At 32.7% G+C, this 14476-nt stretch overlaps 2 protein-coding genes across 2 annotated transcripts; one reads left to right on the forward strand and one right to left on the reverse strand.

Moving 5' to 3' along the window:
• Positions 1 to 1126: 1126 nt before the first annotated feature.
• HELRODRAFT_99711 (hypothetical protein) lies at positions 1127 to 6475 on the reverse strand. Its single transcript, XM_009019499.1, has 12 exons — positions 6397 to 6475; positions 6073 to 6182; positions 5660 to 5683; positions 5461 to 5493; positions 5242 to 5358; positions 4977 to 5099; positions 4572 to 4700; positions 4084 to 4221; positions 3460 to 3550; positions 2881 to 2971; positions 1636 to 1786; positions 1127 to 1185 (listed from the first exon to the last, which is right to left on the reverse strand). The coding sequence occupies exons 2-12, from the start codon at positions 6169 to 6171 to the stop codon at positions 1168 to 1170; spliced, it is 1014 nt and encodes a 337-aa protein (XP_009017747.1). The 5' UTR covers positions 6172 to 6182; positions 6397 to 6475; the 3' UTR covers positions 1127 to 1167.
• A 3730-nt stretch (positions 6476 to 10205) lies between these two features.
• Positions 10206 to 11745, forward strand: HELRODRAFT_172865 (hypothetical protein; the record flags this gene model as incomplete). The annotated part of the gene is made up of 2 exons (XM_009019500.1): positions 10206 to 10211; positions 11323 to 11745. The coding sequence occupies 2 exons, from the start codon at positions 10206 to 10208 to the stop codon at positions 11743 to 11745; spliced, it is 429 nt and encodes a 142-aa protein (XP_009017748.1).
• Positions 11746 to 14476: the final 2731 nt, after the last annotated feature.

A 14476-nucleotide genomic window follows, 5' to 3' on the forward strand; every position in this document is an offset into this window, starting at 1 on the left:
TTAATAATAATTGAATATAATTATAACAATATTCAATAATAACAGTAAATAATAATAATAATAATTAAGTTAATAATAATAATAAAACAGATTGATGATAAACCAGCAAATAAATAATAAGTTACATCGTTTAAACTGTCAGCCAACCTGAAGATAATATATATATATATATATATATATATATGCATGTACACACATGTATATACACATACTTTTATATATATACACATATGCACACATACTTGTATATATATATATATTAATATATATATATATATAATTCATACAAAAATTACAATAACAACAACAGTACCGATAACAATAACAAAAAACAATAGTAATAACAACAAAGAGAACGAGAACAATAATAACAGTAGTTGAACTGAATTAGCAGTATTGTTATTATTATTTTTTTGTGGATAGCCCACCCTTAAAAAAAACTATTACTGTTAATAATTATTATTTGTTTATTATTATTATTGTTGTTATTATTAACGTTATTTTATTCATAATAATTATATATTACTTACTCCAAAAGTAGTAGTTATGGTAGTAAAGAAATGAGCTCCTCTCGCTACATCATTCACAACCCACCAAAACAATAATAATAATAACAACATATATATATATATATATATATATATATATATATGTATATATATATATAGTACTTAGTTCTCACACACTCATTACGTTCTACTTTGATAAGTATTTACTGACCTCCAAATCAAATGAATGCATGAATGAATGAATGAATGAGTGACTGAATGCATGAATGATGGAGGGAACCAATGAATGAATGAATGCATGAATGATGGAGGAGGGAGCCAATGAATGAATGAATGAATGAAGAAAGAAATAAATGATTATGAAAATTATGATTATTATACAAGAATGATAACAAGGTATGGTAATGAAAACGATGATAATTAAGATGATGACGATGGCTACCAAAGTGACTCTAATAATAACAATAACCATCCGGTATGAAGTTGATGGACAAAATGATGATGGAGACGCTGATGATGGTGATGGAGGAGACACTGATGATGATGGAGACTGGGGATGAAATCATCATCTCCAGTTTTCATCATCACCACCAACATCATCATCATAGATGCAACGGCGACGACGACGATGAGATAGAGGTCTTCAACACTTTCCTTTCTAATCATGATGCTGTTGCTAACAGTGAAATTATAATTAGACATTCATTATTTAACCATCCAATTAATTAATCAATTAATTAATCGATCAATCAATTTATCACTCCAATGTTATTTGCTAATTTAAAAGCCATGATTATCATTCAAGCTGTCTATCAATATTCATGTATTCAAAAATGTATTCGGTCAATCAATAATACTCAATCTATAAATCACTCATCTAATTAATTATTCAATCATCTTGTCAATCAATCAATCAACCGATCAATCAATCAATCAATCCGTCGACCAATCAATCATCCAGTCAATCAATCAATCAATCGATCAACCAGCCGGTCAATCAATCAATCCTCCAGTCAATCAACCCATCAATCAATCCTCCAGTCAATCAACCCATCAATCAACCCGTCAACCAATCAACCAGCCGGTCAACCAATCGATCATACAGTCAATCGACAATCGCTGCAACCTTATTGGCCAGGGCCCGTCTTCTATTTTTAGCATTCTGTATGAGATAGATGGCGGACTGAACGTTACCTCTGGGCCCGGTGATGACGAAACGACGGTTGTCCGAGCCGTCCTCACACTCGATAATCTTTATCTGGGCCCCGGAGTTTTGCCTTAGTGGATTGAGAGAAGAAATGCACGAATGAATGAATGAATAATTGAGTACTGAATTTTGGTGGACAGATACTTATCTGATGGACGATGGATTGATATATGGATGGATAAAAATATGTAGGTAAAAATAAACTCAGACGAAAGATGGGTAGATAGTTAGGTAGATAATTTTACATTTATATCTATGGATAGATAGATATATAGATATAAAGATATATGAATAGATAGATAGATAAAAAGATAGATAGATGGATAGATAGATAAATGATAGAAACAACCAATTAACTATTTATAGCTGGCAACTACTTATCTGCTTGTTGTATTTAGTAACCACCAGACTTTCAAGGCATAATTCCGATTTTTATCTATTCAAGCCCAGATCAATTTTTTCCCAATCAATTCTGTTCTTTCAATGCATTTATGAGATCTATCAAAACTCTATCCCCCTTAAATTTATTAAAATCTTTCATTCATCAGTTGATTCGTTCAAATGATTTTTTTTTAAATAGTGTATTGTAAATTGTAATAGTGTATTTTTTAAGTAGTGTTACATGGCGAACTTGCTTCATTCATATTTTTTTGTATCTATGTTTTATTTATTCATTTATGTGTAACCTATCTTCTATTAGAAATTCACTACCATTTCCAATTAATTCGACATATTTATTGATTTAGATGATTATTCAATATCATTCTTCTATTCCACTATTTAGTTAAGGTGGCCTGCACACACGATTGAACCCTGACCTTCTGCTGTACATTTTTCTCAAATAAAATTATTATTATTATTATTATTAGTAGTAATTGTATTGAATTATTAGATTAAAAAAAAGATCTTTAATTAATGAATTCATATTTTTAAAGAAATTAGCCCCTCTCTCTCACTCTCTCTCATTATTTCTCTACTCTCTCTCTCTCTCTCTTTCTCTCTGATTTCAACTCGTTCATTAACTCATTTCACACACCCTCAACTCACTCACTCACACTCACCCACTCGCTCACTCAACTCACTCACTCACTCAACTCACACTCACTCACACCCTCAACTCACTCACTCACTTACACTCACTCACTCACTCACTCACTCACTTACCTAATCTCATTAATCTTGTTACCACTTTTCCCGATGATGATCCCCACCAGGTCGTTCGGTATGATCAGCTCCTCTGTCGTTAGGCCACTATCTGCCAATCATCAGCAGATGAATGAAGAAATGAATAAATGGATGGGTGGAGTGAACGAATGAGTGAATGGATGAATGAATTAATTAATGGAGTAGAAAAGTGAGTGAATGAATGAAGAAACTGAATAAATGAATAAACAAATGGATGAGTGAATTAACAAGAGTCAATGATGAAATGATTGAATCAACGAACAAATCAGTGAATGTATGCATGTGAAAGAAAGAAAGAAAGAAAGAATGAATGAATGAATTAGCGAAAGAATGAAACAATGAGTGAATGAATAATTGATGGATGGTAGATATATACATAGATAGACAGATACAGATTGAGTGTCAGAGAGATGTATAGATAGATAGATGGATGGATGGATGAATAGATAGATGGATGGATGGATGGATAGATAGATAGAGAGAGAGAGAGAGAGAGAGAGAGAGAGAGAGAGAGAGAGAGAGAGAGAGAGAGAGAGATGGACAAACGGACGAATATACTTTTAGGTCTACTTAAGAAGTCCTGCTGCTGCTGCTGCTGCTGTGGTTGTTTGAAGGCCTTCTTGAAATCGTCATCATGACTGTTCTGCTTCTACACAGAGCGTTTTGAATAATAATAATAATAATAAAAAACTAATAATAATCATACCAGCAAAAGTGGCTGAGGAAAATAACAATAATAATAACAATAATAATAATAACAATAACATCAATAATTACAACAAAATGATAACAATAACTGTTATAATTAGAAAATTTAAAACAAAATAACCATAATGAGAGTGACAGTTACGATGGTAATAACAATAATAACAACAACAACAACAATAATGATGATGATAACATAAGTGATGATGATTACAACAACAGTAATAATAATAATAATGGCTGCCATCACACAAAAATGATAACACAGTAAAGTTGAGGGTTAGCATATCACCCCCTAAAAAAACATTAAAAAATAAGCAAAAAAAACTAAAAAACGTTAACACCCCAAAGAACATGATGTCGCAGACTGCAACACCGGAGGCTGTTCATCGATTCAAAAACCCTACCCCCAATTCCCAAAGCATCATCTAACCATACTTTTCAAAACAAAAAAAAAAAAAACAAAAAAAAACGTACCCCTCCATCAAATCTCCCCCTGCCACTGCCAGCACCTTTCCTGCCAGCCCCCACACCCCCACTGTAGCCGTCGTAACCGCTGCCACCCCCTCCAGAATATGATGGATTGTACGGGACATGAGGGCTACGAGGTTTTGTCTTGTAGTGGTGGTGGTGTGATGTGTCAATGGAAAATGTGATGGTGGTGGAAATAGACGGTGACAACGAAGTTTTGACTGATGGTACTAAATGTGAAGTAATGAATGGTAAGAGGTGGTGGATAAAAAAAAAATAAAGATCAAAATCAGGGTGACAACTGGAAAAAAAACCACCAAAAAATTATCAAATTCAATCCTCTTCACTCAAAAGAACTTTTTAAAAAAATTTACATTTTTGCATTTATTAGAGAGAACACCCACAAACCTTGCACTGGACACACAAACAAACAAGCAAGCAAACACACAAACAAACACACAAATAAAAAACTATACAACAGCCTATACAGAAACCTCAATAGCGATCTTGGCCAGCTTCTTAACGCAGTCCATGACCCCTGACATCGAGCCAGAGAGGCCAACTTCACGCTCGGTTGAGTCAGGCAACAAGTCATTCGCTACCTGGATCTTTGAGCCTGTCCTCTGTCGATCACAGGTGAGTAAAGGAGTGAATGAATGTTTGGGTAGAATAAAAAATTGAGAAAATGAGAAAAAATTTGAAGATGAAAAAATGATGAGGAATGCAAAGGAGTGAAAAACCAAAGATCATTAAAGTAAGAAAATAAAGATGAGTTAAATGCTGATACAAAAAAAAAACATTTCAAGTTTCAGAATCAGTCTTACATTAACAGAGGGCTTCAACTTTTAACTAAAATTTACATGAAACATATTATCACAGCCATCTCATAACACTTGCACCTCTCTTAACTCTTTGATGTTGGCCCCATTCCTGCCAATCAGAGAGCCACAATTCGAGTTAGGGACAATTAGGCGAAAGGATAAAGAATCATCTTCTTCTAAATAATTAGAGTGATTATTATCCTAAGGAGTGAAAATTTAAAAAAAGTTTAAAAATCAAACGAATACTGGGCTCTTTTTTTGCTAAAACATAACTAATGATAACTATTTCAGAAAGATCATAAATAGCAACAACGACAAAATAAAAAAAGACAACATAAATAACCTCCTCGAGTTTGATGCCTATCAAATTAATAGCTCTGATGACTTGTGAAGCCGTGCCACGAATCGTTACGATGCGTTCCGATAGAGATCCATCTGATATCTGTATCTTTGCCCCACTCTGCATAGCAAAGTTGAATCACAAATTAGTTTAAGATTTGGCCCCAAAAATTTAAATAATTATAAAATAATGATTTATTATAAAGAAGAAATGTGCCACTACCTCATTTCTAAGTGCTTTAATGTTGTCACCTTTCTGCGAAAAATTAAATTAACGACAAAATAAAAGTTCGAATTAAATTAAACTTAGAGCAAATAAAACTTAAATATAATGAAAACCATATAAAACACAATTTTAAGTTTCTTTTTATAGGAAAAAGTTCAATAAAGTAAATTAAGTAAAGTCCAAAACGAGGACCAACCTTTCCAATGATGCAGCCCACTTCCTAGTGAACCAAAAATAAAGTTTTTTTAATTTAGTTTTATTTTAGTTGACTATAAAAAGAAGCTGAAAGTTTTATTTATAATGAAATGCAAATGTGGTTAAACTTTAATTTTCATAACTAAAGCAAAAAACTCTAGACTAAACAAAAACATTATTAGCCTTTGTTTTAGGTTTTTTTTCTATTCAATGTTATATTGCTAAGTAAGCTTATTCATGCATTTATTGATTTATTTAATAATATTTAAGAAGTACAACAAGAATTAGTGATTACTTTTTTAATTAATTATTTTTAATAATTGTAATTTTGAAATTTTATTAATTAAGATAAACAAAAGTTATTAAAAGATTATTTTTTTTAAATTTAATAAATAAAAATTAAAAATGGCCAACTTTATCTGTGGCAAAGAATCTCATGGAAATATCTTGGTCGTCATCGAAGTCGTTGTCCGAGTAGTCGCCGTCCGTAGACCTGCTGTTGTCGCGCGCCATCTTTAAATTTACTGGAAATTCAAATTTCTGTTTTAAAATTAATTAAATGGTGACGAACTTGTTTAAAAAAAGTCGGTGACTCCAAGCGATAATAAAATAATTCATAGTAAAGTAGTTTTCAGGTGATTTTAATTAACAATAAAGAGACACGGCGTTTGACTTTTAAATTGAAACAATTTTTTGTATGAAAAATGGTCATAAAATTGTTAAAAAGTGGCAACTTACCAAACAAAAATGTGAAAATTGAATTAAATTAAAACAAACATCAGTAAAAAATACCGGAAACAAGCCGTACTTAATAAAATTTCTATAGCGCTATCCATGAAACTGTGGTTAACTTGATTATCGCAACTTGAGGTAATAAAGTACACAGAATAAAGTTGAACACTTTTATCGATTTATTTCATTATTTAAGCAAAACTGGAAATTTTTTCTAGAGGTAAGATGCCATATATCTTAGCCCTAACCCTAATCTAATTTTTTTCATTATTGTATTTGTAATGAGTGCCGAGTTTAATTATTGTTAGAAGGTTTTAAAATTGCCACAAAACTGTCAACCAGGATATATTTCCGACTTAACAACCCATTATTTCAAAGCTTTCTGTAAGTATTTTCCATGAAGTTAAACAGTTAAATAACAGGTAGGTGACCATTCTCTCAAAGCCTAGCCTAACAAACGATTGGCCACCTCCTATATGCCTATCATATCTAATTATCTATATTATATTTTGTATATTTGCAACTGATAGGAGATATTTAATCGTACAAATAGCTTAACCCGGAAGATAAGATAAATGGCTATTTTGTGATAATTATATTGATGCCGCCACATTTTGTCTCACAACTGACCGGCTCCAACTGGTAGCTGTTTTTTTACCATGATCATCAGCTGGTCAACAGAATTAATTTGTTAAAGAAGCATGGCTATTATGCTATCAATGATTATTTACAAAATGGCGACGTTAGTGTGTCTCCGTTGTGAATTGTTTGTCTTTGAAACAGCTGTCCACACGAATACTTCGCTTTTTCTGTCACTGTCTTGCCTTAAACTTTTAGTTTAGCTTGATGTAACATTCCGTTACATGGAATTTTAAACTAGAAATGCCCTATCATATCTCTTCAGTGGTGGATCTAAAAGATTCTGGAAGAGCCACTGCCCCCCTTCTTTGTGAGCATTATTTGTATTAAATGTCAGTAAAACGCATAGTTTTCATGGAATAAGTATACTAATTAGAACCAAATTACTCCAAATGTTGGTCCACGTCAAAGATGTCTAGATCCGCCACTGTTTCTCTCCCATTATACGCTCTACTAGAAAAAAGAAGAGCGAAGCAATGAAACACGTTATAATTGACACGGGCTATATAAGAAACTGCGATAACTAGTCTGATAGGTAGGTCGCGGGCCGCTGATGAGTCCCCGGTAGTAGGGACGAAACACGTGTCCAGCCTATCCAAACGAATACTATTCTTCTCCCGCTAACTGCTCTTCCTAGTTTGGTGTTCTCTTACAACCACATCAACGGGTGATCTTTTACGCGTAAAGTACAGTTTAACGACGCAATTGCTTTATTGGTCAACGTTCAGATCAAATGCTTTATTTCATCAAATTATTCAACATCAACGCTTTCTCCCATACGTTCTAATTTATTTATTTAGTTCTTTATTCCTGAATTTATTTATTTATTCCATTATCTATTTGTTAGTTTTACCGCTTTTTAACTCATTAATTCAATATTATATTTTTCATATGTAGTCCATTTCATACCATTCATTTTCTTCATTTTAAGGTTTTGTCTTGCCTGTTACAGCGATGGCCTATATATATTTATCCATGGTCTGAGATGTCTTCATGACCTGTCTCCATTTCCAGGCTCTTATGTGTTATTCCCAGCAACAGTAAATCTTCCCTTTGTGATTTTTATTTCTTTCCATTCACTTATAAATTTTAATTTACTTCCGAATTTCAGAAACTCTTTAGAAAATCAACTCGGACGAGCCCTAATTTAAAAAATGGCAGCCAAAATTATAATAATAAACTTTCTGTCGTAAGGAGTACAAGATTAACTAGTTGAACAAAACAGTCGGTGGTTCTCAAGTTTTAGAGGGCCTACCTACCTACCTACTTGATGAACATTCCCATGTGTGCGACTTAAGTACAACACCACTTTTAGTTGCTATAATATCTAAAAGAATAGTTCATTTCATTTCAAAAAAAAACTTTTTTGTTTAGGTAATTCCTAATTTTCCGTTCTAAAAACACCTTCTTCAGAGCCTTGTATGAGATATCATACAAACATTAAAATAAATGGAAATGTAAACGATATAAAATAAAATAAAATACAATACAATAGTACGTAAAATTACTATTATTATTTATTATATTATATTACTGTATTATTTTAAATCACTCTAGTTGTTTTACGTGAATGTGTATCTATTTATTTATTTTAATGTTAAACTATAACTTATTCCCTAATTATTCAATTTCATCTTCATTACAAGGTAAAATTTTGCTTTTAATGTAACTTTTCAAATTATTTATTCATATAATATTATGTTTCATTTTGCCTGTTTTAAACTACAACACGTAACATTTTAGGTACTATTGTATTTTATTTTATTTCATATGATTTCCATTTAATTTAACAATTGTATCTCATACCAGGCTCGGAAGAAGGTGTTTACACCGAAACAATGTCGTTAGCCAGCCAAATTATGTCACTAGTTCTCAATAAATACGATTTACAACAATTCCATATCGTCGAGTGTATTTTTAAAAAGTTAATTAACGCGAAGTAGGCAAAAATATTCAATGAAATCTGATATATATATATATATATATATATATATATATATATCAGTAAATTTCGGTAACAAATTTTCATTTAAGCATTTTTCATTAAACGCGATGCTTATATTATTGTTATTTAACTTTTATTAAGATTTTCTATTTTTCTTATTAATAAAAAATTAAATAACAATAATATAAGCATCGCGTTTAATGAAATATATATATATATATACACTATATAATTATACATTATATATTTTATATATATGTTTATACATAATAAATTTATGGCCATTTTTATGAATGTTTTCAAAAAAATTGAAAAATTTTTAATGGTCATTTGGCGTGTACATCTAACACAATGGCTAATTCAATAGGCTCATGTGTGCAATATAAAATCACACACACATGCATAAATATATATATATTAATAATAATTAATATATATATACATATATATATATATATATATATATATATATATAATTTAGTTTTATACGTAATGCACATTTATAATATGATACTACACAACACACAAAAACACACACACACATGCATTCACACAAATACACATACACACACACATGCACAGACGTACAAATACACACACATACACACATAAACATACACATTCACACACACGCATGTGTATATATATATATTTATACACATATATATATATATGTTTATGTATTAGAATCCCATGTAGAGAGTTCGGCTAGCACTCCAATATATATATATATATCAACTCTGTGTTTAGGGCAATGGAGTAAAAGACGATCCATACATTGACAATTATGACATGCTAACTGTGTAGATGTTAATCAGTAGATAATTAGCTAATTAATTAATTAATTAATTAATTGTTTTTTTTATGAATCTTCAATAAATCAATTCATTCGTTCGGTTTGTTCATTTGTTCATTCATCCGTTCATCTTTTCATGTATTTTTATGTTTTTTTTTTCATTCATTAATTCATTTATTCATTAGTTCGGTTGTTCATTCATTCATTTGTTCATCCGTTCATTTACCAACTTGTCAATTAATTTATTATATTATAGATTATCCAACTTGTCGACTTATAATAATAAAAAAAAATTTTAATCACAATTTTTTTCTTGACTTCAAATTTATCGAATAAAATTAATAAAAATCAAGTTTAATTAATTGATTGATTAATTAATTACTTAATGAATTATAATTAATTAATGTATTGTAATTTAAATGACTGGTAATAAAGATGGAAGTTGGTTTTTGTTGTCATTGTATAAAAAAATGATTGAAGTGTTGATAAGAGAGAAAGCAAGGTGAGCATGATGATCAGATGAATGAATGGATGAATAAATGAATGAATGAATGAATAAATGAATGAATAGAGGGATGGATGGATGAGTGGATGATTGAATAGACAGATGATTGAAAGAATGGACAAATGGATGAATTAATTAATATATATGAATTAATTAATATATTAACGGATAAATGGATGGAGAGATGAACAAGTTAATGAATGAATGAATGAATGAACGAACTAACGAACGGACGAACGAATGAATGAATATAGGAATGAACAAATAAAAGAACGAGCAATCGAACGGTTGAATGATCGAACGCAAAAAAGTTCAATAGTGGATGGATGAATAATTAAAAAAATTAATTGCATGAACAAATTTTATTTATGTACTTTGTCAAATTAAGATAAGAAAAACTTTTTAACACACACACACACACACACACACACACACACACACACACACACACACACACACACACACACACACACACACACACACACAAGTACATTCATTCATTTTTAACTACTATTCAATTAATTAACCATAGCGGACGTATTTATTTTTCCAGCCATGCGCTCATGCACCGAAAATACTTAAACAATGCATTCGTAAACTACGGTAAACTGAACGAAAAAACATTCAAACATAAAAGTATACATGCAAACAAACCAACATGCAAACATACATACAACACAAACATACATACAACACAAACATACATACAACACAAACATACATACAACACAAACATACATACAACACAAACAGAAAAAACTTCCAGGCATAAACAAACATACGCAAGAGCATAAAAACATACCTAAAAACCATGCAATCATAAAAGTGTTAATGTATACATACATACAAACGGTCAGGACAGCCATTGGTTTCCGGCTGGGGTTGGCCGTTCAGAGTCGATACACATGCAGGTGCGGCGCGGAGGCGGATGAACTCGGCCATCATGGTCTTGTTTGTCGTTTGGGCGGAGGTCGCCAGCAGCGACATTCAGCCATAAACGATTTTGTGTGCCGGCTTTTCTCCAAGGCCTCAATTTCGGTTTTAAAGGAACCGTCGGGCATTGCGGCGCACGACGGTAAGCGCCCTGACGGGTGTACCTTGATTCTTTGGAGAGCCGGCAGGTGCTTGGCGTGGGACGTTACTGTTCCGGGCACCTTTGCTGAGCGCTACGTGCAGCTTACTAGCAAAGAAAGCGGTTTGGCTGCAACCAGGGCATCTGACGAGAAGATCAAGAAGTATGACGGATCTCTCCCCTCGATGGAGTTTTTACCGATTTGTATCGAGGTGCTCGGCCCCATGGACCGTAACACCTCCGGGTTTTTCAATCGGATTTGTAAACATATCAGTATTAGGTCAGGCGATAGTAGGGAATATTTTTTCGCTATGAATAATATTTCGAGCATTCTGCAGCGGTTTTTGCGCGTCTGCGTGTTGCAAAATATGGAGTTGAATGCCGACGGGGTTGAGTGACGTTAGAGCAAATAAAATCAAATTTAGCCAGACGCTTGGCTTTTGGTGTCATTCGTCAATGATTTGGTTTTAACATACAAACATACGTACATACATGCACACATACAATAATACATACAAACAAACATGTATTCAAAATATACATGCATGATATATATATATATATATATATATATATATATATATAATACATATACAATATAATACAATGTCAAAATTGTTCTAAACATTTCAGTTCACCTGCAGACGGAGCCCTTGTAAGACTTGGGGGCAACAGCAAAGGCTCCGCAGTGCCTGCTCTCTTATGAAACCTCCTTCTTTGTATAAAAAAAAATCATTGGGTAATCATTCAGAAAACTTGTCGGCCAAGATTGCCAAGACCCAAAATCAATTTGGCAGATGAGTATTCGGGAAATCTGCTAAATTTCGGCTGAATGGCCACGTCTCAAAGCAAGCTAGGTTAAAATTTGGTCAGTTGTTATGTGAACAGCTTAAAGAAGTTAGTGAAAAATCAAATCTATGAACAATTTGGTTCAGGCTGTTATTTCTGCTTGCCATGGTTTTGGGGAAAAGCCAACGTGTTAACCAAAGAACTGATTAACCACGTGTTAACCAAAGAACTGATGAATTCTCCAACTGCTCAGTGAAAAAATGGCAGACTATCTGGAGCCATTTATAGATATTAAGACTTCCTCAAAGACCGATTCATCGGACCTCATCACCGGCATTTCCGCTTTCATTAACTTTCTGTTGCACCTTACCTTTTCCAGGGAAGACAGGTAGCGTTTTCGAAAAAGGATGGCGGTATAAGACCAATTGCTATCAGCTGCCTATGGAGACGTCTCGCTGCAAAGTGTGTGCACTAGCAGCAATTAAAAAACAAGGTTTAGCCAATTTTTCAGTCACAGCACGATGGGGTTGGGGGAGCTGAAGGGGTAATCCATTGTGTTTGAAGTTTTACGGATCATATAAGAGATGACGAATGTTTACTAAAACTGTATTTTTCGAACGCCTTCAATTCGCTCAGACTTGATCATATATTGAACTGCGTAAAATTATCTCTTCCTGAAATATATAATTTTTGCCGATCGGTCTATGACTTCACTCCAAAGTTAAATTTTTTCAGTGTTGACATCCAATCAGCCGAGGGGGTTCAGCAGGGTGACCCCATGGGCCCATCGTTGTTTGCAATCGCATTGCTGGCAATTAACAGTCTGGTTAATTCTTTGAAGTCATGTTTGGTGATTGCTTATCTACCTAGATGACATTTAATTGAGAAGGAACATTAATTCAGTCCTGGTTGATATGAACTATATATCAGATGAAGGAGCCACTATCGAACTCAAATTAAACTAAAAAGGAGATGTGAAATATTTACAAACTTACTTACACAAATTAATACATACATACAAACATACCTAACGTACAGTCCAACATACAAACATACATACATACATGCATACATACATACATTCATACATACATACATACATACATGCATACATACATACATTCATACATACATACATACATACATACATACATACATACATACATTCATACATACATACATACATACATGCATACATACATACATTCATACATACATACATACATACATGCATGCATGCATGCATACATACATACATACATACATACAAAATGCACGCAAGACAATTAGCGGGAAAATATATTTGCCACCTTGAAGCAAATAGTTACCATGATATGTTTTGCGAGACATGCACGGAAGGATGAATGAATGAACGAACGAATGAACGAATGAACAAAAGTACGAATGAATGATTGAACAAACGAACGAACGAACGAACGCACGAAAGAAAGAACGAACGAATGAATGAATGAACAAATGAACGAACGAATGAAACACTTGACAGATAGAAAGATAGATAGATTACTGAATGAATAAAATAAAAGGACAAAAAAAAACAAATTGATAGAATGAATTGTTTGCTTAATGAATGGCGAAGTAACTAAATAAATGAATTAATCTAGCAGATGAAAGATGAAGAAAAACCCACATGCACAAACACACACATATACACACACCACACATAGCACACACACACACAGCACACACACACACATACACACACAACTGTACATCATGTGTATTTGTGTATGTACGGATGGATGGACGTATTTCTTTTGAATGTATATACGTATGTGTTTTTGTGTGTGAATGTGAGTCTCGTTGTGTGTGTGTGTTGTGTGTGAGTGTGTGAATGTGAGTGTGTGTTGTGTGTGTGTTGTGTGTGTGTGTGTTACGGATAGTGATAATTTATCTTGCGCCAGACACCAAAAGATATCTAAGTGGTTCTATCAATTAAAAGTAATTATCTCATTAATTTTTTTAATTAGTCATATTGAAATAAAGTGATGACGATGACGATGACGATGAGGATGATATTAGCGATGATGATGATGATGATGATGATGACATTAACGGTAATCATGATAATGATGTTGATATTAACGATGATGATGATGATGATAATGATGACGACGATGATGATGATTTTCGCTAAATTTACGTGATTCCACGTATCCTCACATCACAAGTGATTAGCATGGATTGCTTTGCTTTCGAACACGGTCACCACAACAACAATTAAACCCATTAAACCAATTAATCGTTACACATTAATATTCCAATTAAAAGTACCACTAAATCTGCCGTGTTGCCATTCCATTGTAGAGAATACTTCTCCAC

The sequence above is a fragment of the Helobdella robusta genome (genome assembly GCF_000326865.2).
Source record: "Helobdella robusta unplaced genomic scaffold HELROscaffold_24, whole genome shotgun sequence".
NCBI lineage: Eukaryota > Metazoa > Annelida > Clitellata > Rhynchobdellida > Glossiphoniidae > Helobdella > Helobdella robusta.

Excerpts from the sequence above, each read along its gene's own strand:
- HELRODRAFT_99711 (XM_009019499.1), bottom strand. The coding sequence starts at position 6,171 with ATGGCGCGCGACAACAGCAGGTCTACGGACGGCGACTACTCGGACAAC. Across the intron at positions 5,100-5,241 it reads TAGGCATCAAACTCGAGGAG|GATAATAATCACTCTAATTA; the intron begins GTTATTTATGTT and ends TTCACTCCTTAG. Across the intron at positions 2,972-3,459 it reads CTTCTTAAGTAGACCTAAAA|ATAGTGGCCTAACGACAGAG; the intron begins GTATATTCGTCC and ends GATGATTGGCAG.